We start from the raw sequence: 23599 nt of genomic DNA, 5'->3' as shown, positions 1-23599 counted from the left end.
CCTGAGACTGGGTGGTTTATTGTGGCAAAGGAGCGCATCTGTTGGATGATGGGTCTTGTGTAGTACTGCTACTCAGTACATTTAAATTGTGTAATGCATAGAGCCTATTTATAGGAAAAGCTCTGGTAAGCTGAAAATTTCAGTCATCTATCTTACCAGTATGTGTGCAGGCTTTTTTTTTTTTTTTAACTACTGGTCAAATGACATTACAGCCAGAGAGTGCCCAGGCCTTCGTTACGTTTCCTGCCCAGCATCCCGCACAAGGCTTGGCATAGGCTAATCGCTCGGCAAACATTGGTTTGGATGACTACTAGAAATCAAAAAAAGATAAATTGCGTGTATTGATTAACTCTACCATTTCATTCCATTGTGCTACTGCTTATCCTGGAGAAGTCTTAAGAAGATGTTTGTACTTTCTGCCTTCTTTGTTCCTGTCTAGCTTGTTCGTTGTCTGAAAGCATTGCCTTAATTCATGTTGCCTCATTGTTTCTCAGAATAACTTATCCAGCAAACTGACCTTTTTTCCTACATTGCTATCCACCTGTCCCAATCGAATTCATTAATGACCCCATCATGCATCCTTAGGTTACGCCAGGTTTGTGTCATATTAAGATCTTAGAAGAGCTTGGATGTGTTTTTGGAATTTCTTTTCCATTTGTTTTTCCAGTTTCACCTGAGCATCATGCAATCTTAATAATTTGTTATTCTATAGTACTCCAATTATAGTATTTATAGTATTCCAATTCCAATTTTACCTTTTCCTCTCCAACATAGTTCTCCTTAATTTAATATCTCGGTGTGCATAAGCCTCTAATCCTTACATTTTTAAAATAAGAACATCAAGGACCCATTATTAAGTTGCCTTGTGATTTGAAGTCTTAACCATATCTGTGAATGTCTGTGTAGGGAACAGTACCTGTCATGTGGTAGCCATGTGGGCCACTTTTAGTCACTTGGAGAATGGATTTAGAACTAACTTTTGCTTAATGTTTCTCAGACCCTTTTCAGTAGATAATTTGATACTTAAAAAAATAATAATTTACCTAATGAAATATCCCGTTAACCCATTTGATACCAGAGGTGGAAGTTCTAAGTGGAGATTTGTAAAGTCAGAAATGAGATTTGACAAAATGAAATTCCAGGGGCTGGGAGATATTGAAGTGGGAAGGTGGGTTTTAAAATACTTACTGCTTTCCCTTGCGTTCTGACCAGCAATTTCTCGTTTGCCTTTTTAGTATACATGCTGCTGAAGAGAGAACTTTATTTGCCTTTTTGGTGCAGCGGAACTAAATTGGATAGAAACTGTCCTTAGTTTTTCTGGGAAAAGTGACACCCACTAGGAAAGACTCAGAGTTAACGTTCTGAAAACCAGAGCTCTCAACAGATGAGAAGGAGCCCTACCGGATAGGATGGGAGAAAAATGCAGAACAAAACCCCAAATTCCTAAAAAAAAAAAAAAATCAGACCTACTGAATCCCCGAAGCTGTTGCCCTAAGATAACCTTTGAACTTGGAATTGAAGCCACCTTTCAGCCAGACAATAGATTGGGCTATAAAGTAACACACCCATGAGTAATATGCTCCCTTAAACAATTAACTATATACAATTAACTACATGAGACCAAATGGTCAGCAGTTACCCAGAAGCAAAGATGTGAAGCTAAGGAGGGGAAGGAAAGCTAGATCAATGGAAACAGAACAAACAGAATGGAAATAATGAGAATGCTGACACATTATAAATATTGTAGTCAATGGCATGGAACAATTTGTATAAAAATCGTTAAAAGAAAACCTAATTTGCTGTGTCAACTTTAAACTAATACACAATAAAATATTATTTAAAAATATAAAAGAGGAAGGAGTCCTCGTGGTGCAACAGTTAAGCACTTGGCTACTAACCAAAAAGTTGGTGGTTCAAACCCACCTACTGGCTCCATGGGAGGGAGACCTGGCGATCTGCTTCCATAAAGATTACAGCCAAGAAAACCCTATGGGATAGTTCTACGCTGTTACATGGAGGCGTTATGAGTCAGAATTGGTTGAACGGCAGATAACAGGCAAGAAGGGCTGGCTTAATCCCCTGAGGATTCCCACTTGGAGGTCTCATACAAACAGAAGCAACAGCCAGCTCCTTTTCTGTGTCTGGGGCTGTTTCCGTCCCCATTACAATTGTCCGTTGCTGTGTCAACAGGGGGAGAAACTGTACTCAGGTACTTCTACATTCTAGATCCAGAAAAGCATTCAGGCTGTTTGTTCCGAAGGCAGTCGAGTTGTCTGTTTCTTTGTACAAAGAAGAGAAAAAATAATCCTTGTGATTCAAGAAACAAATGGGTGGAGCAGTCCTTTCCCAGTCCTTCCCATAAATTATAAGCCTTGATTCTAGCAACTGCACCTCTTAAGAAAAGGTCTGGGGCTGTTTCATGCGAAACCCTGTACCATAGCGACACCCTACCCTTGGCCGACAGCGGTAAGAGGACAAAAGGAAGGAAGTTTCCCTTTTAAATCCCCAGGAATTTTTTGATGAGATAGTATTACAGAGTGAAATGTCTCGTCCTCCTCCGAGTAGTTAAGTGTTTGGCTCCTCTGTAACAGTAACCCACTTAGAAGCAAGCGGCCCTTTTGAAGTTATTTTAAACCTTCAACAGAGTGTAGAGATATTGTAACCTTGGATAAAAGCGCCACCCAACCCTGGTTTCAGTTTTGCCCTTTCAGACATGTGGAAAGTGTACCAGTATATCTCAAGGATTTTGTACTAAAAGCTTCTTAAAGAGCTGATCTTGGTTTCAAAGCTTGGCTTGATGTACCGCACTCAAGGGAACACAGTTCTTTTTCTCCAGATATTTAACCTTGTCTGACTTAGTCTTTTGGCTTAGAAGTTCCCGGAGATTCTTTGTCCATGAGTAAAATAGTGAAACCATGATAGTCAACCACGATGGGCTCTGAGAAATTTGAAGAAGGTGCATCTTTATATTTCAGCATAAAATCAGCTGTTCAATACCTGGCACCGATGATGGACAGCTGTATGCATTGCTTGGGGCTGGCAATTTTGCCGCAGCAGCTCCTTATTCAGAAATGCAAATGACACGTTCAGTGCCTCTTCTAGAGTTTATAGGATCTCCCTGTTTCTGGGAGGAAATTGGGGCTTCTCAGAATAATCGCCGTGTTTATTGCGTCTGCCATCTCTGTTAACATCCACATCCCCGTCATTCTCCGGTGCCACCTGGGAGTTATTTTTGGTTGTGGGGGTGGTGAAGTCTGCTGGTTCTTTCTGCGTGTGTATCTCTGAGTCATTCCCCTCTGTGCTCTGTTCCCAGCCATCCCCAGCCCAGGTCCTGGACCGCTCCCAGAGCAGCTGTCCCTGACAGGGTCTTCCTGCAAGTGCCCACTCCCCTGTGCAGGGAGCCCTGGGGTCCCTCTGTGGCCTGACAGACTGCATCCCTGCCTTTTCCAGTGAGGCGGTCCACCTGGAAGAAGGGACTTCAGTCCAGCAGTGCAGAAGCTACCAGCATAAAAGCAACGGCAATGTGATTATATCTGTACTTTGGGACCCTAAAAGCCAGGCTTACTATGTTTAAGAGTATACTGTATTTTTACGCAAGTAACACCCACCTTCTGTGTTTGTTTGCCAGTCGTGCCCCCCCCGCCATGAGGCACCCTCACAAGTGTTGCTGTGCCGTTCATCTTCCACGTGTTACGTAAAAAAAAAAAAGAGCATAGTGTGCTTATGAAAATACCTCTGGGAGGAGGGCGCAGAAACAAACATGGAGGGCGCACGTTATTTGCGTGAAAGTATGAATTAATTGTATTTTTGATCTGTAGTAATGCGATGGCATTATTCAACAAATGTTGAGTGCCACTGTATGCCAGGCACTGTTCTTAGGTGTTAGGGAAACACCGGTGAGCAGAACTGACATGTTGCCTGTCTTCATGGAGCCAGATCTAGTAGGGGTTATTGACCTAAAAAACCCAAAATAGAACAAAAGAAGAAAACAGAGAAAATCATGACCGGTTGTCATAAGTGGCATGAGCGTGGAGGGGTGGGGCAGAGGGGATGGGAAGAGTCTCTTTTGCTAAGATACTCACTGGAGAGACCTCTGAAGAGGGGACATTTGAGCTGAGCTCTTTGAGAAAAGTGGTTGGGGAAAGCAATCCAGGCAGTAAGAGCGGCATGCTGGACAGAGCTTAGGGGACTGAAGAAGCCGAAGAAAGACCAGGAAGCTGGAGCCTCGTGAGCAAAGTGGAGGGAGGCCTGAGAGCCGGTCCCAGGAAGGGGCTAAGGGCCACATGGGGGAGGCCTGTCCCGCCTTCCTATGCATTTCCTTCTCAGTGCAGTGGCAGCCGCCCACCCCCCCACCCCAACCCAGGCTTTAAGGGGCGGTATCCTGATGAGATTTAGTGTCAACAGATTGCCCTGGCTGCCATGTGGAGATTGGATTGCAAGAGGCAAGGGTAGCAATGGGGAGAGCAGTTAGAGAGGCGATTATCTGGACTAAGGTGGTAGCAGTGGAGACGGAGAGAAGTAAACAGACTTGAGGAAGATGTTAGAGGTGGCTTGACAGTGCTCAGCCCACAGTAAGTGATTTAGTGTAAATCTACTCGCCAGCCTAACGCCAGGCACTGAGCCTGCAGAGAGAACTCGAACATGGTTCCCACTCCTGGGAGCATTGACTACCCTAGGAGAAGTCGGGGTATAAGCAGGTTCTGGCAGCATTATCATGTGGGCGCTAAAGGATCGACTTCTGTACAGGATGCTGTGGAGCCTGGAGAAGCAAGAGAAGGGTTTGACGGAAAAACTAGGGAGAAGGTTAGCCATTCTCTCCAACTGCAAAAGTTCAACTAGTTTTCTAAATCAACATGTCGTTTCATTTCTTAAAAATTAGAAAGTACACACTATGAAATATTTCAAACCCATAAAATTAGGGAGACTTGTATAACAACCTCCACATTTATTCAAAGATTCAAATTTTGCCATACTTGCTTTATTCCTTTTTTACTTTTGGGAGCCCTGGTGGTGAGGTGGTTAAGAGCTTGGCTATAAACCGAAAGGTTGGTTGGCAGTTCGAATCCACCAGCCGCTCCTTGGAAACCCTGTGGGGCAGTTCTAGTCTGTCCTGTAGGGTCACTGTGAGTCCGGAATTGACTTGATGGTAATGGATTTAGTTTGTTTTTTTTTACTTTTGTGTTCTGCTGAAGTGCTTTAAAGCAAATCTCAGACATGTAACTTTACACATTTCAATATGTATCTCTAGAAGAATAAGGACATTAAATTAAAATTTAAATTTTTAATCTAAGTAATGCATGGATATGTTTACAAAAAGGCAAAGAGTACATTATAGCTTATTTAAAAAAAAAAAGCATTCCACTGTTCCATCCTTCCCTGGGGCAACAATTTTCAATTTTTTTTAGTGGTTTCTTCTGCTGGTCACCTCTGTATTTCTAAATAATATACTTAGGCTGCTACTTCATATTTTTGGTCCACTTCAAAATTATTTTTTGGCTTCCTACTATGGAAGATAAAGATTGTGTTCTTTTACACCCTTCTCCTACTTTTTCCCTACCCCATCTCTCTCTCCTTCTCTGCCTCTCCCTCTCTCTCTGTCTCTCTCATGCACACACAACACTCACTCTCCCCGTCCCTAGAGTCTTTCAGTATAGCTGTATCACAATTGATGGCTGTTAGTAGTATTCTCAGCCAGGTCATTCCGTGTACTGGGATTATGGTATACTTTCTGATGTAAATTTTTCTCTTCTCTGGAGCTAATAGTCTCTCCCCCACCATTACTTTAGTTTGATACGTAACTATCACATTTTATGCCCTTGTTGAGAATGATAGCACTCTTCTCCATACCATTAAACCCACTGGGTAATGTTTTGGGTTTTGTTGTTTGTTTGTTTTCTTAGCTCTCCTGGAGCCCTCATCCTTCTGGTTCAGTCTGGACCAGTTGCTCTCCAGGCTTGTTTGGAGCAGCCACGCTGGGATTTCCCATCGCCATAGTCCTGGGAATTCCCTTTACTTCTCAGTTGGATTCTCTATGCCCTGGATCCCAAGTCTGCTTCTTCCTTGGTTTATTCCTGGGTTTTGTTGGAGCTGCTGAGGATTAAGAGATTTTATTTGGGGTGGAGACCCTCTTACCTCCTTTCCGCTGTTGCTGCCATTTTAAAGTGCTGTCATAAACTCACCTAAGTGAAGGGCAGCAACGTGAAAGCATTAGTTGCCTCTGGATGCCTGAGCTGTTGGTGGTTCCACAGCAGGACCAGGAAGGAACTGCCTTTGCTCCTGTGCCATTGCCAGTAAATTTTGTGTGTGTGTATATGTTGAGGATGTCTTTTGTGACTTGATAATCAATAACTATAAGAGCTTTTTTGGGTCTTTTTAAGTTCATGCAGCAGTTTGGTTAAATTCTGACCTATTGTCCCTGGTCCCTCATTTAGCTGGGCAAGACCCAAATGGCTTCCCAAAAACACACAGCACAGGCACGGCAGCAGGCCTGCCTTCAGGCCCAAGCTAACAGTCCATTATTGAGCCACCCCTTGGGCACAGGCTTTGGGTGGGATAGAAGGGAGCCACTGTGTAAGACTGTCCTTCTAGAAGCAGATGCCCATCTTAGAGGGGACCTGAAGGAACTGTGGTAAGCACCATGCAAAGCATTTGGGACCACAGTTGTTAGTTGCCGTCGAGTTGATTCCAGCTCACAGAATCACAGAGTGAGAGCAGCTAGCTGTATAGGTGCATTCAGGAAAACTTGCATAGAGCGGGTAACATTTAAGCTGGTCTCAAAGGTTGGAGTATTGTAGGCAAAGGCCCATAAACCCAATGCCATCGAGTCGATTCCTACTCATAGACACCCCATAGGACAGAGTAGAACTGCTCCACAGGGTTTCCAAGGAGCAGCTGGTGGATTCAAACTGCCAACCTTTTGGTTAGCAGCCGAACGCTTAACCACTGTGCCACCAGGGCTCCCTAGATGAAGGTAGACAGTGCAAATGAATAGGACCAGTGTGGGGAAAGTAAAGGAGAAGGCCTTCCTGCTGATTGGGTGCCTACTATGTTCTTGTGTGCGTGTACTTTATCTCACGTAATCCTTACAGAAAGCCCTGGAGGCAGATGCTATTGTCCATGTTTTACAGATGAGAAAATCCAAGTTTATAGAAATTGAGTTATCTGCCCAGGTGATGTGCCTGACAAGTGAGCCTTAGGCGCAAGGCTGGGTGACTCCAAGCTCTTGTTCTTTCCATTCCAACACACTCCCTGGAACAAAGTCAGGAGCCATTGAGTAAGAGGAAACATCTTCATCATAATTTCGAGCTTCATGACGAAGCACTAACAGGGCATGCCTTCTTCGAGAAGCAGGCAAGCATGTTGAGCGTCCCAAAGTTACTGTTCTGATAGCACAAGACCGAAGTTGTGACACCTGACTTATCTCCTGTTCTATCCTTGCAGTTTTATTATAGCTTTTTAATTATTTGCATCAGGTTCTTCAGTGGATTCGCCTAGGAGTTTGAGTTTGGCTTGTCTCACTTCAAGCCGTCCTTCCCTTTCTTCAGTGTTCTCTGTCCAGTGGAGTCTTCGTCAAGTTTCATTCTAGGTTTCTAAATCTATTTGCTTTTTTCTTTGTTTTCCTTAGTAGTTCTTTTCGTCCTCCTAGCATTTTTTCTTTTCTGTGTTTGTTTTGCTTTTTTTGTGGTAAAACTATATATAAGAAGACATACGCTATCTCAACGATTCCTACATGTGTAACCCAGTGACAGTGATTATATTCTTCTACTTGTACAGCCATTCTCACTATCCTTTTCCAAATTACTCCCCCACTATTACCATAACCTGTTGCCCTCTAAGCAAAACCTCCTAGAGTTCTTACACGTAATTCAGCCACTTTTAACTTTCTTAAAGAGATGAATGAAGGAAAAATCATCTTAAATGTCAAACATCTGATCAGGTAGACATTACACATACAAACATTTAAAGAAAATAAACTCAGAAATGCCTATAATCTTTAAATGTTTATGTGCCACATTAAGTTCAAAGTTAACATGCTTGAACATCCTACACTGAAGATATCCTAAGATTAATTCTGAATGATTAAGCACTTAGAAGCCATACAGGTCTTATATGCAGTCATTGCCTGGTGTCAACGTGTATGAATTAACAAGCCTGGTTTTTATGCTCTCTGGAGCAGCGGTGTGAACGGGAGAATACGTTCATCTTGTATTTAGGAGGGCCTCGTTCTCCATAGACAATCATTATCCAGAAAAGGACCTTGAACTCTTTTTTAAATTGGAGGCTGATATTTCTTAGAAAATAGTGAAAAGAACAATTTGATTGAGGCTTTATTTTGAAAAATAAAGCTGAAATCAAGAGTTTGTTTTCTGATTTAACTCTTTAAATTCAATTGCAGCTTTGTCCTGATTTCTAAGAATAAACAAAAAGTGAATCCTGTGTGGGCAGTGTTGGGATATTTTCAGCAAAATTGTATGAGAGAGTGTGGATGTGACATCCTTTATGTGTGATTCCAGCAGCATTGGAGGACTCTCTGTCACTTTCACAAGGTCGCTTCTTCATTCTTTGGTCAATTCTCTTTGGAAGCTTCCATGTGATTTTTTTCTTCTTTAGTCCTTAAATAGATTGTTTGCCATTGGCTTTGAGTGGAATCCTGTTGTTGACTAATATGACTTTCATGGGCTTAAATAAATTCTGCATCCATTGCTGACTTGCAGTTCTGCTTGGCAACTGATTTACATCATCTAGTCAATGTATTGGAAACCCTGGTGGCGTTGTGGTTAAGTGCTATGGCTGCTAACCAAGAGGTTGGCAGTTCAAATCCTCCAGGCGCTCCTTTGAAACTCTATCGGGCAGTTCTACTCTGTCCTATAGCGTTGCCATGAGTCGGAATCGACTCGATGGCAGTGGGTTTGGTTTGATTTTGGTTGGTCACTGTATCCTCTGATATTCTCAAAGTTAGCAAGAGGTCAAGGTAAGAATTAAACAGGATAAAATACATACACATGGGAACACAGTAGGTGCTTATTCAGCGGGAACACCACCCCCTCCTGCTCTACTTTCCCCAGACTCCTTGTGTTCATTTGCACTGTATGCTGCTGCCTAGAGTCCACTGTCCTTTAAGACAGCCCAGTTCACTACTGAGTATTTAGTGTTATGACTACTTCTGCTTCCCTGTACAACGTCCTCCTGAGCTCATAGCTTGGAGCCCTTAGAAGGAGAACCCCCAGGGTGTAAATGGTTAGAGGCCTGGGATGACAGGCATTTCAGGAAGCTGATGCTGTTGGCAGGATTTTGAGGTGCTGGAGTCCTAAACCCCAGCAGAAGCAAAGGGGTGGAAGAGGCTGGGTTACATTTCAGAGACAATCAGAGTTGAGATTGACGGGAGCAGTAGTTTGGGCACCTGGAGATGTAAGATGTAATAAGCAGCTCAGGAGAGGAGCAGGTTGGGTAGAGTTGGGAAGGTGGTGGAGATAATGAGGGAAGTTTTTGACACTCTGAGATGTGATTTTTGGTGGCCTCTTTACCCTCTGCGGCAAAACAAACAACCCATGCCAACCAATTGCACCCCTTGGCAGTTTAGAAAAATTCCTTTGGTTTTGAAAGCTTTGATCCCTGTTTAGATGTCAACACTCTGGACAGGGCTGACATTTTCAGCTGCTAACAGTCACCCCAGTGTGAGGGGAAGACTTGCTGCTAGGGGAGCTGGGAGGAAAGTGGGAGGGGTGCCTGCTGAGTGGGCAGAGGAAGCCCTGCAGCTGCAAGTGCTGCCCAGGGTGCCAGCCTGGCAGACCAGAGGGCCCGGGCCCGCGGGTGTGTTTGAGGCTCACATAGTTCAGATTTCTGCGTGCCTTGGGAAGCGCGCTTGACATGCTTCTCCTTGGCCGTGAGTTTGCTTCTCTCTAGTGGAAGCCTGCGGCGTGCAGGCCCACTTTCTCCTCACTGTTGGCCCTTGTTTCTGACCAGCTCTTCCTCCTCTCCCTCTCTGCATCCCGCCTGCCCTCCCAGCCTTACCTTGCCGCCACCTGCCCTCAACTGTCCCACCATCTCCTCCCACATTTTTCCATTACCCTCTCCATCATAGGTGTTTGACGTTTGAGGACATTTAGTTTTGCCTTATGTCATAGTTACTTCAGGTGTATTCTCTCATGCGTGTTTATGTGCTCCCCTGACTTAGTGTTTCTCAGAGTGTGTTCCAGGAAACAGTGTGATCATATTAAATGCAAAATGAGCTTATAATTAAGGGTAGAAAATGCTGGTTATAGCAAAGAATCATGAAAAAACGAAACCATTAAAAAAAAAAAACCTTTAGGTCTGTGCAGAGCTTTAACTTACAAACGTAAATCCTGAATCCCTATGAAGTATTTCTCAACGTTATTTACTTGTCCAAGGAGCCAGTGTTTCATCTCGCAGGGTTAGTATTCTGCAGGACACAGTTTCCAGAAGAGCTGCTGTAATGTAGATCCCATATGAGCCGAGGGCAGCACTAAGCCTGTTGTAAGTAATTTCTGAGTAAGTGCTTAGGAAAGTTTTTTTTTTTTCTTTTTAACATCTTTTTTGTGGTAAAATTCACGTAACATAGAACTTATCATTTGAATCATTGTGAAGTGTGTAATTCAGTGGCACTTAGTACATTCACAGTGTTGTGCAATCATCATCTCAGTCTAGTTCCAGAACATTTTCATCACTGCAAAAGGAGACCCCGTGCTCATTAAGCAGTCACTCACCAGTCTCCCTGGCCCCCAGCTCTTGGCAATCACTAATCTGCTTCCTTTGTCTTGATTTGACTAGTCTGGATATTTCCTGCAAGTGGGGTCATACAATATGTGGCCTTTTGTGCCTGGCTTCTTTCTTCAGTTAAGTTTTGATATAGATACAAGGTATTAGACCTGGACAATACCTGTGCTCCCCCAGCACATCTCCTCATCATCAGCCAAATCCAATACGTGTTTAAGTACCAAAAAGCAACTATCCATCCGGAAACCAAGTTGCATGACTAGGTTAGAAATATCGTGGAATACTGTAGAAGTGACTTGGTAGTGTGGATGCCACTAATATTACTTGACCTGGGATTTTGGAAGCTGACTTGAACCGCACTGGTTTGAAACAGCCCACCAACTCTTTCTTGGAGGTCGAGGTGACTGAGGTAGGCTTATCATCCTCACTCATTCTCTCTTGGTGCGGTAGGCTTATCATCCTCACTCATTCTCTCTTCAGCCAGAGGTGTCAGCATTTCAGGCTGCTCGTCGTTGAAGAACCATAGACCATCCCAGAGCAGGCTCGGTCCTCAAAGAATTTTGTCTGTTCCCCAATAACCAAGGATAGTCTCTAAACAGCCTTTTAAATAGGTTGGTGATTCTGCAGAATTGCTAGCAGGCTCTTTGTAAAACCCTGAACATCTTTCTAGGTTCTTTAACATGAGTCGAAGTAGGTTTGTCATTAAGGTTTAGAAACTAAACGGTCTTAGGCACTAATCCGGTTAGTTTCATCTATAATTGGCACTTAATGTTAGATCTATGGTATTTCACAGCTATTTAGATTGGTGTTTATATGGGAGCTGTGCTATTTTTCATTCCCAACATTCGTCAGGGTGGTGTCCACCTTGGGTGACCACTGCTTACAAAGCGGTGAAACAATATCCATAAAATATAATGGGTCTATTGTTTTCTCCTACTGCTCAGCTCATTGTGCTGAAATAGCGTTCTCAATGGGCTGAAAAACTGCCCCCCTCTTTAATTTTAAGTTTTGAGGCTAGTTTTGGCTGTTAAATTTGAGAAATGTAAAAAATGACTCAAGCAAATCTGCAACCTGTGTATTGAAGTTATCTTTCCATTTTATTTCCTAGATGCACCCACTGGGCCTGTGTAATAACAATGATGAAGAAGACTGGTATGACTATGGCTGGGTAGGAGTGGTGAAGCTGGAACAGCCAGAATTGGACCCAAAACCATGCCTCACTGTCCTGGGCAAGGTAAGCATTCACCATCCCCAGTTGCTCTGATTCTGGTTGGTGTTCTCCACTCTTTCTTTTCCCCTGTTCCTCAAATACTTGGTTTTGGAGAAGAGCTGTTTGGCACAGTACTGTTTCTCTAGCTGAAGCCCTGGGTTGAGGACTAAGGGCACGCCTGTGGTCGCCCAGCATACTGCTTACCATACTGTTTACATACTCAGGCTCTGTAGGACATTGCTGGCCTCAGAGTCAGCTCCACCGCTGGTCCATTCTATGGCCTAGGGCAAGTTACGTGCCCTCGGTTGGTCTCAATTCCTTCATCTGTGAAATGGATTTAAAATAGAGATTTACAATCCCTTATCTGATACCTTTGGGGTCAGATATTTCAGAATTCAGAGATTTGGGGATTTTAGAAGGTATCATGTGCATATATTTTATATTAAGTAACCCTCAGGAGATCTGGGGCAGCACTCAGTAATCAAACACATTCATATTTGTGTAGCAAAACACATGGATGTTCACATTAAGTAGGAAAACTAAAATCTGAATAACCTAGTGCTAGCTCGGCTCAGGTTTGCCTCCAGATGAGTTCAGATTCATTTAGTTTTGCTGCCAAATAAATGATGGAAAACCTTCTGGGCTTTAGAGGATTTCTGGTTTGGGAATAGCAGATAAGAATTATGGCCTTGGACTAGAATTTACTTTATAGCACTGTTAGGAGGATGAGATGAGGTGCAAAGGCCTACCACGTAGTAAGCTCTGAAAAAAAGTTCACTGCTGTTGGCTGCTGTCATCCCACTTCGAAATACTAAAAAGACGTATTAGCCAAGAAGGTCAGCGTTACCTTTGACTATAGTATGAGACAGAAATACATTTACTTTAGAAGGCCATTTGTCAAGGATTGTAGAATGTGACAGGTAAGAATCTGTTTTATCCTGGATTATTTTGTTAACGGGAAAGATTAAGAGAAAGTTACTTGAATCTTGGTTGGGGGAAAGTGATATCTCCTTAGTATTATTGCTTGGATACTTTTTTATATTCTCAAAAAATGTTGTTCTAGGCACTGTGGGGAGATAGTTGGGCAGAGGGTGGAGAACAGTCCTAGTTTCTGACCTCTTGGAGCTTGCAGTCTGTTGGGGGTTCCAGCCAATAGAAGAGGCGGTTTTGCTTCAGGTTGCTAGATTTGAAAATGTCTCAGTCAGTGATTCCTAAAAGATCTTTTGCCTAGGAGACCCTCACAGATCTACCCCTTTTTGTGATTTTTATGTCCTACTTGTTGTCTTCTGAGTAGCTTCAGAGCATGTGTCAAGTTCTGCCCTTTGATTGGAAAAAACACAGGAATTATTATTACCTGTTTGGTTTACAGTTCCAGAAGCTGAATCATGATGTTTTAGGTGGCCCAGGCCCTAAATACTTCATCATTAAAATAGTTGGCCAGAGCTGCTTAGTGATGGTAGGAGAGCAGCAACCCCCGTGAGAATATTTTAGTATTTTCCTGGAAGAAATGCCAGTCACACCCAAAGGTTAGGAACAGAGCTTTCCTTGTAGGTATTATGCTCTTAATGTAATGTTTTCTCCTATACTTAATCTATGCAGGGCTCAGCTCCTTGGCTAAGGTTGCTTTGCCCTAGTTTGGTGGAGCTCCATCTTTGTGTCTGTTCTGTCTGTAAGTGGGTTGGCACAGGACTCACGGTGTTGGGGGGGGTCACCCCGTTGTTCTTTCTTGGTTTAGTGGTGGAGGGACTTGTTGAAGTCACTCACAGAACCCAATTATTTCCTCCTCCGTCTGCGACAACCATCTAGCAGTTTTACTTGGAGAGTTTCGTATGGTTTGGCCTGCTGGCCTGTGAAGCCAGGGGGAATAAAAACTTTAGACATATATTGAATCATTAAGTACCTCTTGGGTTTATTCATTCGCCAAATATTTATTGAATGTGGAGGCCCAGAGGCTAAGCGTGTGGTTTTCCCTGCTTGTGAGCAGCAGCCCACCATGTTTCTGTTTGTAAAGGCTGTGTGGTGGCAAGGCGGCTGAGTTTACATCTGAATAAAATCATTAACAAAAAAAGCTTAGGCCAGACAAACCAAGACAGTTTCACTTTTGTTTAAAACCTGGGAAGTGCAGGAGGTGCTATAAGTCAGGTGTCTCATCTTTTTAAAGCGTGGCTGTTCTTAGGTTCAGTTTTATTAACTTTGCTAACTGTGTATTCTCTTTTCTGAGCCCCCAAGGGCAGTGGCAAGAGACAAGGGTAAAGAAAGACAGGGTGCTCCTCACAGGCTGTGTGACCCCCTGCAGATGGTGTGGTTTTCTGATCCCTTTCTTCCCTCTTGGAGGCTATGGCAAGAAGGGATGGGCAGTAGAGAGAGCCATCAACAGCAAAAAAAAAACAAACCTACAGCCATGTAGTCAATGTGGGGGGAGAAGGAACTCCTCCGTGTCAGCGTTGAGACTTGTTGAAAACCATAGAAGGGAGGACTCCGTCAGCCACCGCCCTGTCAGGCCTTCAGAACAGCCTGTGGGAGGATGGGAGGAGCTAGACCCAGCCCACAGAGCAGGCTTGCTCAGGGACCCCCCTCCCTTCCTCTGTCCCCACCCTCCCACAGAAAATGCCATGGGGCAAAACCTTGAAACAAGAAGAACATCCTAAATTAAAAAAAAAATCATAAATGCCTCTACAGGAGTTCAAATAAACTTTTCATTTTAAAAGCAAAAGACATAAACTCATCACCTTGGCTTATTATGGAGCGCTTTTGAACTCCTTAGAAAAGAATACTATAAACTCATGAGAGAAAAATGATTTATAATCCCCTCCTTGTAATCTTTTGGGTTCTGTAGGACGAGGTGCAGACAGTAGGATCATCTAGGGAGGCAGAGTTAGGGTGCGGGTGAGTCGCCCACAGGGAAGCAGCAGCCAGGGCACTAGGCCAGGCCCTGCCTCGGACCAGGCGAGGGCAAATCTCTTCAGCTTTCTGGGCCTCTGTTTCCTCAGTTACTGTTAGGAGTCTGTTTTGAATTCCTTGTTCTTCTAGTATTTTGAGCTTCTGTATCATATTTAAAATCTTTTCTTAGTATTCTAGTTTGGAAAGAGTCTAGTTGCAGCGTTAAAGATAAAGTCTGTTAACCTGTGACAGTCTAAGTCCTAGAACGTTAAAATACAATAAAATTGACATTTCCGAGCAGCTTTCTCTTGAACGTAAGGGTCTTAAGCCATCTACAAAGTGGAAGCATTTTAATCTTTCATTTCAGTCAGTGTTTGTTAAGCATCTTTTTTTTTTTTTTGAACATTTTATTGTGTTTTACATGAAAGTTTACATAACAAATTAGTTTCCCATTCGACAATGCATACACAGATTGTTCCTTGACTTTGGTTACTATCCCCACAATGTGTCAGCACACTCTCCCTTTCCACTTCCTTCCTTGTTTCCATCTCTCCAGTTTCCCTGCCCCTCCTTGCCTTCTCATCTTTGCTCTTAGGCAAATGTTGCCAATTTGGTTTTGTATAGTTGATTGTTTTAAGGAGCACATTCTTCACAAGTGTTATTGTTGATTTTATAGGCCAATCTATTATTTGGCTGAAAGGTTACCTCTGGGAGCGGCTTCAGTTCCAGAATAAAAGGGTATCTGAGGGCGATAGTCTTAGGAGTTCCTCCAGTCTTATCAGTCCAGTCAGTCTGGTCTTTTTTATGAGTTTGGGTTTTGTTGTACGTTTTTCTCCTATTCTAACCAAGACCTTCTCTTGTGTCCCTGGCCAGTGGTCGGTAGTGGTAGCCAGGACCATCTGGTTCTTCTGGTGTCAGGCTAGAGGAGGCTGTGGTTCATGTGGGCCTTTAGTCCTGTAGACTGTGTGCTTCCTTGAGTCTTTGTTTTCCTTCACTCTCATTTGCTCTAGATGGGAGAAACCAATAGTTGTATCTTAGATGTCCACTTGTAAGCTTTTAAGACCCCAGACAGTACTCACCAAATTAGGATGTAGAACATTGTCCTTATGAACTGTGTTATGCCAGTTGACCTAGATGTCCCTCGAGGCTATGGTCTTTTTAAGCATCTTGTGGTACTGGTCAGAGATTTGATAGTTGGTTTTAGTGGCTTCCATCTCCTATGACCCATCAACCATGTGGAGAGTCTCACAGCACTGGACACCCAAGATGTGCTAGAGTGTCTAACAAAGCCCACCTGGCACCAATTCCACAACTTGAGGCAGAGTTAAATACTCCTACACCCATCAGCAAGGAGCCCTGGTGGTGCAGTGGCTAAGCACTCGGCTGCTAACTAAAAGGTTGGCGGTTCAAACCTGCCCAATGATTTTGTAGGAGAAAGACCTGGAGATTACTTCCATAAAGATTGCAGTCAAGAAAACCCTATGGGGCAATTCTATTCTGTAACACATGGGGTTGCCATGAGTAGGAATCAACTCGGTGGCAGAACGACAACACTCAGTAGCACAACAGAAGAAAGGCCTGATGGTCTGCTCCTGTGAAGATTACAGCCGAGAAAACCCTATGGAGCAGTTCTGTTCTGTTTTTGTTTTTTGCACCCCTGTCCACCTCCCCCCCCCCCCCACTACCCACTGCCATTGGAGTGGATTCTTAGGGGGGCTTTGAAAGACAGAATGGCCAACTTAAGAGGGCAGGGGGGAGTAGATAATAAAAGCAAGAAAGGAAAGGGGTTTCAGGTCAGAGAGACCCAGCCTTGGCTGAATGGTCTTGGAAAAGCAACTTAGTTTAGTTCTTTACTTTCCTCATTTGTGAAATGGGGCTGATACTGCCTTTGTAGTTGATGTAGGGATTCCATGAGATGTTTGTGGAGCACTTAACACAGACCCTGCTCATGGTAAATGCCTGATGAGAGTGGAAACGCAGCTTTCACATGGGAGCTGATAGTGGCAGCTGATAGTGGCCGGGGACCTAAGAAGGTTTTATTAAGAGTGAGGAGTTTGGCCTTTATTCCCTATGTAGTGGGGAGCCACCAAAGGTTTCTGGTGAAGGAGCCAATGTCGTAGGACCCATCATTCTTCAGAATTGTTCATTCTGAACAATTTGGCGGTAGTGGCTAGGCTACTTGGGGAGGATCAGGTTACTCTGCTGCTGGATGTTTATAGAAACTAAATGGGCCAAGACATCAGTTCCTTTAAAGGCTTTGATGAGGCTCAAGCAGGTGAAATTGCTGAGGACACGTCCATGTTTGCCTTCAGAGTTCCCCATTCTCCTCATCCCTGCCCTTTCTCCATTTTCACATTTAGGTGAATGTGAAATGGGGAGGCAACACGGCCAACAGAGTGGCCGCGTAGAGAACTACTGCACTGTGAGGAAAACTACTGCCAGAGCACCCATGTGTAACTGAGTGATGGAGAGAGTGACAGAGAATTGAACCTACATGTTCACTCCGTCAAGCCACATCCAGGCCTCAGAGTGTCTTGATAACTCACTCCTTCCGAAAGGCTGAGTAAAGACCCTGGTAACCAAAATGACCTTAATATAGAAAGCAGCGTGGCTGGGTTCGAACCACTAACCTTTCAGTTAGCAGCCAAGCAGTTAACCGGTGTGCCACCAGGGCTCCTTAGAAAACAGGCGAAGGAAGTTTTAGTTTTTCAGGATGGTTGTGGGGCAGGGGCAGGGGTGTATGTTAATGGTGAAGACTTGGGTTTAGACATCAAATTACCTTGGGTTTAAACCCTAGTTCCAAGCCCTTAAAGCTGTGTGACTTCCAGCAGTCACTCAACCCCTCTGCATCTGTTTCACCACCTTAAACGGGAACTGTACCAAGTCTTCACCAGGATTATTGAAGGAGAAGATGGTATATGTCAGGGTTGATCATTGTTCCTGGCACAACTGAAAATACTCAGTAAAGTAGCAGCTCTTCTTGTCCATCTTCCCTTTCTTGCTCTTACTATTCTTAGTTTCTTTTAAGCACTCAAAGTGCATTACTTAAATCATTTCCCAATGCATGGAGACTCTAATGGCAGTGGGGGGTGGAAAAGGCAGTATTTTATTCCCAAAGTGATGGCAGATAGTCCCTTCCTGAACGGATGACTGATTCTCCTGAGTCCTAGTGAAAACAAAGTATTAGTAATTGAGATAAAACCAATGAGTTGCTGTTTTCCCCATTTAATAACAAATAACCAAACAATGAATTTGAAGAACTTAAGTGAAGGAGGTTTTAATATCTTTAAAACCTGTGTTGGGTTAGAACCTTCAGTTTGATCTTTTGCAACCTTGGGGTAGGAATTTGTGAGATCTTGGGTAAAGCTGCAGAGGTGTTTTATAAGCCATGTAGGTAGGGAGGCTTATCCTGCAGCATTGCATTCTCGTGTGAGCTTTCAGTCACAGGTGCAATTTCCTGGGGCTACCTAAGCGCCCCAGTACTTAGGCCAAGCCCAGCTTCCTACTCTTGAGTGTGGGAGTCCCATCTGAGAGGGATGGTGTGACTGAAATCCTTGGGCGTGGTTTGCTGTGAGGAAGGGGAGGAGGGAGCTGGCTATACCAGGGTCTCAGGCAGCTGTACCACTTCACAGGCACTGACCTCAACAGGCCTCAGGTAGTCAGTGAAACAAGGACAGCATTTGTCACATACTTGAGCAAAAGGCACCGTGACTACAACTCATTGGCATGGTATCCCTGGTAGCACCTATGCACCTGCTTGGGACAGTTACCTGTATCATACCTTTCTAAGGCATGTGTCTTAGTCATCTAGTGCAGCTATAACAGAAATACCGCAAGTGGATGGCTTTAACAAAGAGAAGTTTATTCTGTCACAATCCAGGAGGCTAGAAGCCCGAATTCAGGGCGCCGGCTCAGGGGAAGGCTTCCTCTCTCTCTGTTGGCTCTGGAGGAAGGTCCTTGTAACACCTCAGTCTTCCCTTGGTCTGGGAGCATCTCAGTGCAGGAATCTCAGGTTCAAAGGACGCATTCTGCTCCAGCACTGCTTTCTTGGTGGTATGAGGTCTCCCTGTCTTTCTGCTGGCTTCTCTTTTATATCTCAAAAGAGATTGGCTGAAGACACTATCTAATCTTACAGATCTCATCAATATAACTGCCACTAATTCATCTCATTACATCATAGTGATAGGATTTACAACACATAGGGAAATCTCATCAGATAACAAAATGGTAGACAATTGTACAACACTGGGAATCATGACCTAGCCAATTTGACAGGTATTTGGGGGAGACACCGTTCAGTCCATGACAGCATATTCTTTGGGTCATCTTATTTCAGTGGTTCTCCAGTAGGGGTGATTTTGCCCCCAGGGGGAATATTTGGCAGTGTCTGGAGATATTTTCGGTCTGCAGACAAAAATGTCAGGGAGCGGGAGGGTTGTTACTGGTATGTCGTAAGAGAGAGGTCAGGGATGCTACTCAGCATTCTACATGCGCAGGACAGCCCCCGCCACAAAGAATGATCTGGCCCCAAATGTCACTCATGCTGAGTTGGAGAAAGCTCCTATCATAAAGTAAATGAATGATTTCTTTTATAAGGATCAGCACAAAGCTAGTTCTATAAGGCGGAGGTTAAAGATGTCCCAAATGTCTAACTTTTCCAAGCTGCTGTACCGTTCCATCATCTCTAATATCAACTACTCTCACCTCAGTACTCTCCCTCCTGTTTTTGGGTTCCCTGATTTCTTGCCATGTCCCACAGAACTCACGGACCATAGAAAGGAAATGGCTCACGAGGTTTTGGAGGCTGACAAATCCCAAATTCATGGGTCAGGTGTAGACTTCTTCCTGGCCCTCGGTCTCTGCCCAGAGGCATTCAGCTTTCTCGTTCCATGGGCCAGGAGACCCGCTGCGCCATCTCCTGCGGGTCTCTGCTACTAGTTTCTGCCACGGGTCTCTCCTTCTTTGGTGGTGGTGGGCTCTCCCATTTGCTCCGGAATTGACTCTCTTTTAAGGCAAAACTGACCAGTCCCCTTGCTAGGCCTCAGTTACCCTATCACACAACCCCTGAGTGGGAGTTACAAGACCATGGCTATAAAGGCCACACAAAAAAGTAACCAATCCACCACATAAAGTACAAGGTTTCTCTCCCTAAGAACACTTGAAATGCCACTTCTTCCACCCTCATTCTCTTCTCTGCCCCATTGCTCTCCAGCATAATGGCAGGTTCATGGCAGCCTTTGTGGTATATTCTGTTAAAGTGAATGGTGAGGTTAGAGAAATCGTGTTATAGCACTTTCATGTTTCTGTGTGAGGAGTAGAAAGGGCCTGAGCCTTGAAGCCATACAGCCTAGGTGCAAATGATAGTTCTTCTACCCAGGTAATAGCTGGGTAACTCTGGGCTAGTTAATCTCTCTTTGTCTCCATTTTTTCATTTCCCCCTCTGTAAAGGTAATTATGAGAATTAAAATACAGCCTTATGTCAAGTTATTGAAATATGTGAGTATTCAACAAATATCCATTTCCTCCTGTTTCTAAATGTACTCTTAGCAAGCAAATGGAAACTCTTTTTAAAAGTGAGCTGGGGTGGGTTTCTGGTTGGGGAGGAAGTTTGGAAGGCTCTTCAGATTTATTTTAAGGAGCGCTTGGGTAAATACCTCCCATATTTGGTTAAAAAGGAAAGCAAGAAAGGAACTTCGTAAAATAGATCAGGAGGAGAAGATTGGTGTGATCTGACAGGAAAATCAGGGAATACAGCTTTTCTCCTAAGGTCCCAGGTCTGAGTTGAAATTCCCAAACTTTTCATTTGATACATTTCTTCTGCACCTAAATCTTCCAGGAACCTCTTGGTTAGAAGACTATGTTAAGCTCAATGCTTTTTTTTTTTTTTTTTTTTAAAGTAGATCAGAGACTTTTTCAGCCAAAAAAGGCTAACTGAAACCATTATTTGAAACCCATTGGGAGGCTTAGGGAAGTTTTGAAGATAGAATGAATAGAACAAATAGTGTGTCTGCCAGCCCGAGGACAGCAGGTAGCTGGCTGCCTCCCGGGTCTGGGGGAAGCCTGGCCCGTGACATGCCTCCCTGCCACTGTCCCTACCGACTGAACCAGGCTCTCAGTGGAAACAAGGATCACAAATGAGGCCGTCATGGGAAACTAGAGGTGGTATGATGGGCCAGCTGAAAAGCTCATCAGAAATAGCTAATGTCCTTGTCTGCTCTCTTTTTTTTTTAAATCAACATTAAAAAAAAATTATTTTTATTGTTGTTGAAAACATACAAAGCAGAACATACATCAGTTCAACAATTTCTACATGTACAATTCAGTGACATTGGTTACATTCTTCAAGTTGTGCAACCATTCTCACCATCCTTTTCCAAATTATTCCTCCCCTATTAACATAAACTCACTGCCCCCTAAGCTTCCTATCTAGTCTTCCAAGTTGTTGTCAGTATGGTTCCATATAGGTAATTCTTTAAAAGAATACAATGCTCAAGACCCTTGTCTGCTTTTGGGAAGCTGTTTTGAAGCATACTTAATATGTAAACTGTCAGTCCTAGGGAGGTTGATCAAAAACGTAGATTCACAGGCAGAGAAGCAGGAGGAATGGAGACATGCAGGAGCTCCTGGTCTGCCAGCCTGGATCACAAGACGTTCTGACTCTAAATAAATGCAGTTTCTTCTCATTTTCTGTCTTTTGTGTTGGTCTCCTTTCCAAAAAGCTCTATACATTATTTGATAAAAGCTATGGGGGAACATTCTGCTTTGGTAATCTTGTTTTCCAAATCAGTGCTGGGCTCTGTGGTCTAATGCATTGTGTGCTGTGTTCGAGGCAGTCTAAACTTTTCACTTCGGCATCATTTTTGCTGGTCATGAGAGTTTCTACACATCCCAGTTGTCCTAAGCATTGTTGACTAAAATAAAATTCTAGGCAGCCTAGAAAACTTGTGCTATTTTCTTGTGATGTATAGTGGTACTTGGCCTTTACAATCACACATTAACTTACAGATAGAGATTTTCACCAATGTATCCATTCTTAAATGCACCTGGGAGAAAAGAGTGTAGAATATACAAGGAATGTTTGTTACCTTGGCTTGATTTTTAGAAATCGAATTTTAAAGTCTTTAGCTTTCAAAAGCTTTCTTTTTTCTTTAGTATTTACCTGTAAACATAGTAGATTGATTTTTAAATCAGTTATTTTATTAGTGTTTTTCTTTTTGTAAAGAAGTTTCAATTGGTAGAATCTTAACTTTGATAACCCCTCATGTTAATGGTATACCTAGAATTTATAGCATTGCCTCACTTTACTTTTTTGTTGTATTGTTGTAACTATGAGAAATATTCTGGTCCTCAGTTTTGTTTTTAGTGTGTAAGCATTGTAACAATTTTTTTTTTTTTTTTTACTATCACTATTGTATCACTAGTGCTAAGAACTGTGGCTAGCACATATAGCAGGCACTCGGTAAGTATTTGTTGCATGAAATAATTATGGAGATTTTGAAAACATAATGGGGGGGACTTTAATTCTACTCTCTTAACACAAGTACCATCAATCTGGTTTATTCCCTTTGAATCTTCTTCCCTGAGCCTGCTTTCTAACGTAATTATCACGACAGTGTAATGCCTATTCTCCCTTTTTTAAACTTAATAATATATGCTAGACGTTTTACCGTTTTGCTGTTATTTTCATAACCTATATTAATGGCTGCCTAACATGACAAGAGAGCTGACCATTTTCCCAGGGTTCAGGAATTCGATTGCTTCCGTTTTATTTTTAAGCTTTACAAATCAACCAAACTGAAGACTTTTCTTTGTGTAGGATAGGTTTGGGTTGTTTTTTGTTTTTTAATTACTACTTCCCTAGGGTGATATTTATGAGAGAGATTACAGATCAAAGAATATGAACAATTTTTTATGACTCTTGACATGAACAGTTGCAAATTGCTTTTCAGGAGCGTTCTCTCAGTTTTTCCTGCCATTAGTGAAGTAAGAGTGAATCATTTTTCACAGAAACAATTGCCTATTATCATTAACACATTTCTTTTGCTAATTTTAAAGGAAAAAATAGTACTTTATTGTTTTCATTTGTATTTCTTTGATTATTAGCAAATATTAAAACTCCAAACATTTTTCCATATGCTAAAAAAATTTCCTTTCTTGCAAAATGTCTGTTCTGGTCCCTTGCTCATTTGTCTTTAAAAAAAAAAAACGGTTGCTGTTGTGTTGATTCTACCTAATGGCAACCCCTTGTGTATCAGAGTAGAACTGTGCTCCCTAAAGTTTTCATTGGCTAATTTTTCAGAAGTAGATTGCCAGGCCTTTTTTTTCTGAGGCACCTCTAGGTGGACTCGAACCTCCAACCTTACAGTTAACCAGTATGTACCATCCAGGGATTCGCATTTGTTTATGGGTGAGTCTTAATGTAGTTTTTTTTTTTTTTTATATAGTACTATAATTTTTGCCATTTTGAATGTTTTTTGAATGGCCCTTTTATTCACTTGTATTTTGCTTGTTTAGCTTTCTTGATGGCAGAAGTTTTAAATTTTTACAGAGACATCATTTCTTTAAGATTTCTTCTGTTGCTTCTAAGCTTAGTTATTCTACCCTCTCATAAACTTGAGTCATTTTGGCCTTTTTTACTTTTTCTATGCTTTTTTAATAATTTATTTTTATTGTTGTTGAAAATACACACAGCAGAACACACACCAGTTCATCAATTTCTGGATGCACAATTCAGTGACATTGATTACATTCTTTGAGTTGTGCAACACATTCTCA

The 23599-nt window shown here is 42.8% G+C and overlaps 1 protein-coding gene across 1 annotated transcript in view; it reads left to right on the top strand.

Annotated features, from left to right (window-relative positions):
- Window positions 1–23599, top strand: part of ZNRF3 (zinc and ring finger 3) — a 177863-nt gene that overhangs the window by 92158 nt on the left and 62106 nt on the right. The window contains exon 2 of the mRNA XM_064272505.1: window positions 11843–11968. Within this exon, the coding sequence (XP_064128575.1) occupies window positions 11843–11968 (126 nt within the window). The remainder of the gene's footprint in view (window positions 1–11842; window positions 11969–23599) is intronic.

The sequence above is a fragment of the Loxodonta africana genome, chromosome 19 (assembly GCF_030014295.1).
Source record: "Loxodonta africana isolate mLoxAfr1 chromosome 19, mLoxAfr1.hap2, whole genome shotgun sequence".
In the NCBI taxonomy this organism is placed as follows: Eukaryota; Metazoa; Chordata; class Mammalia; order Proboscidea; family Elephantidae; genus Loxodonta; species Loxodonta africana.
Note: the sequence above shows the minus strand (reverse complement) of the source record. Positions and strands in the feature narration are given on the sequence as shown.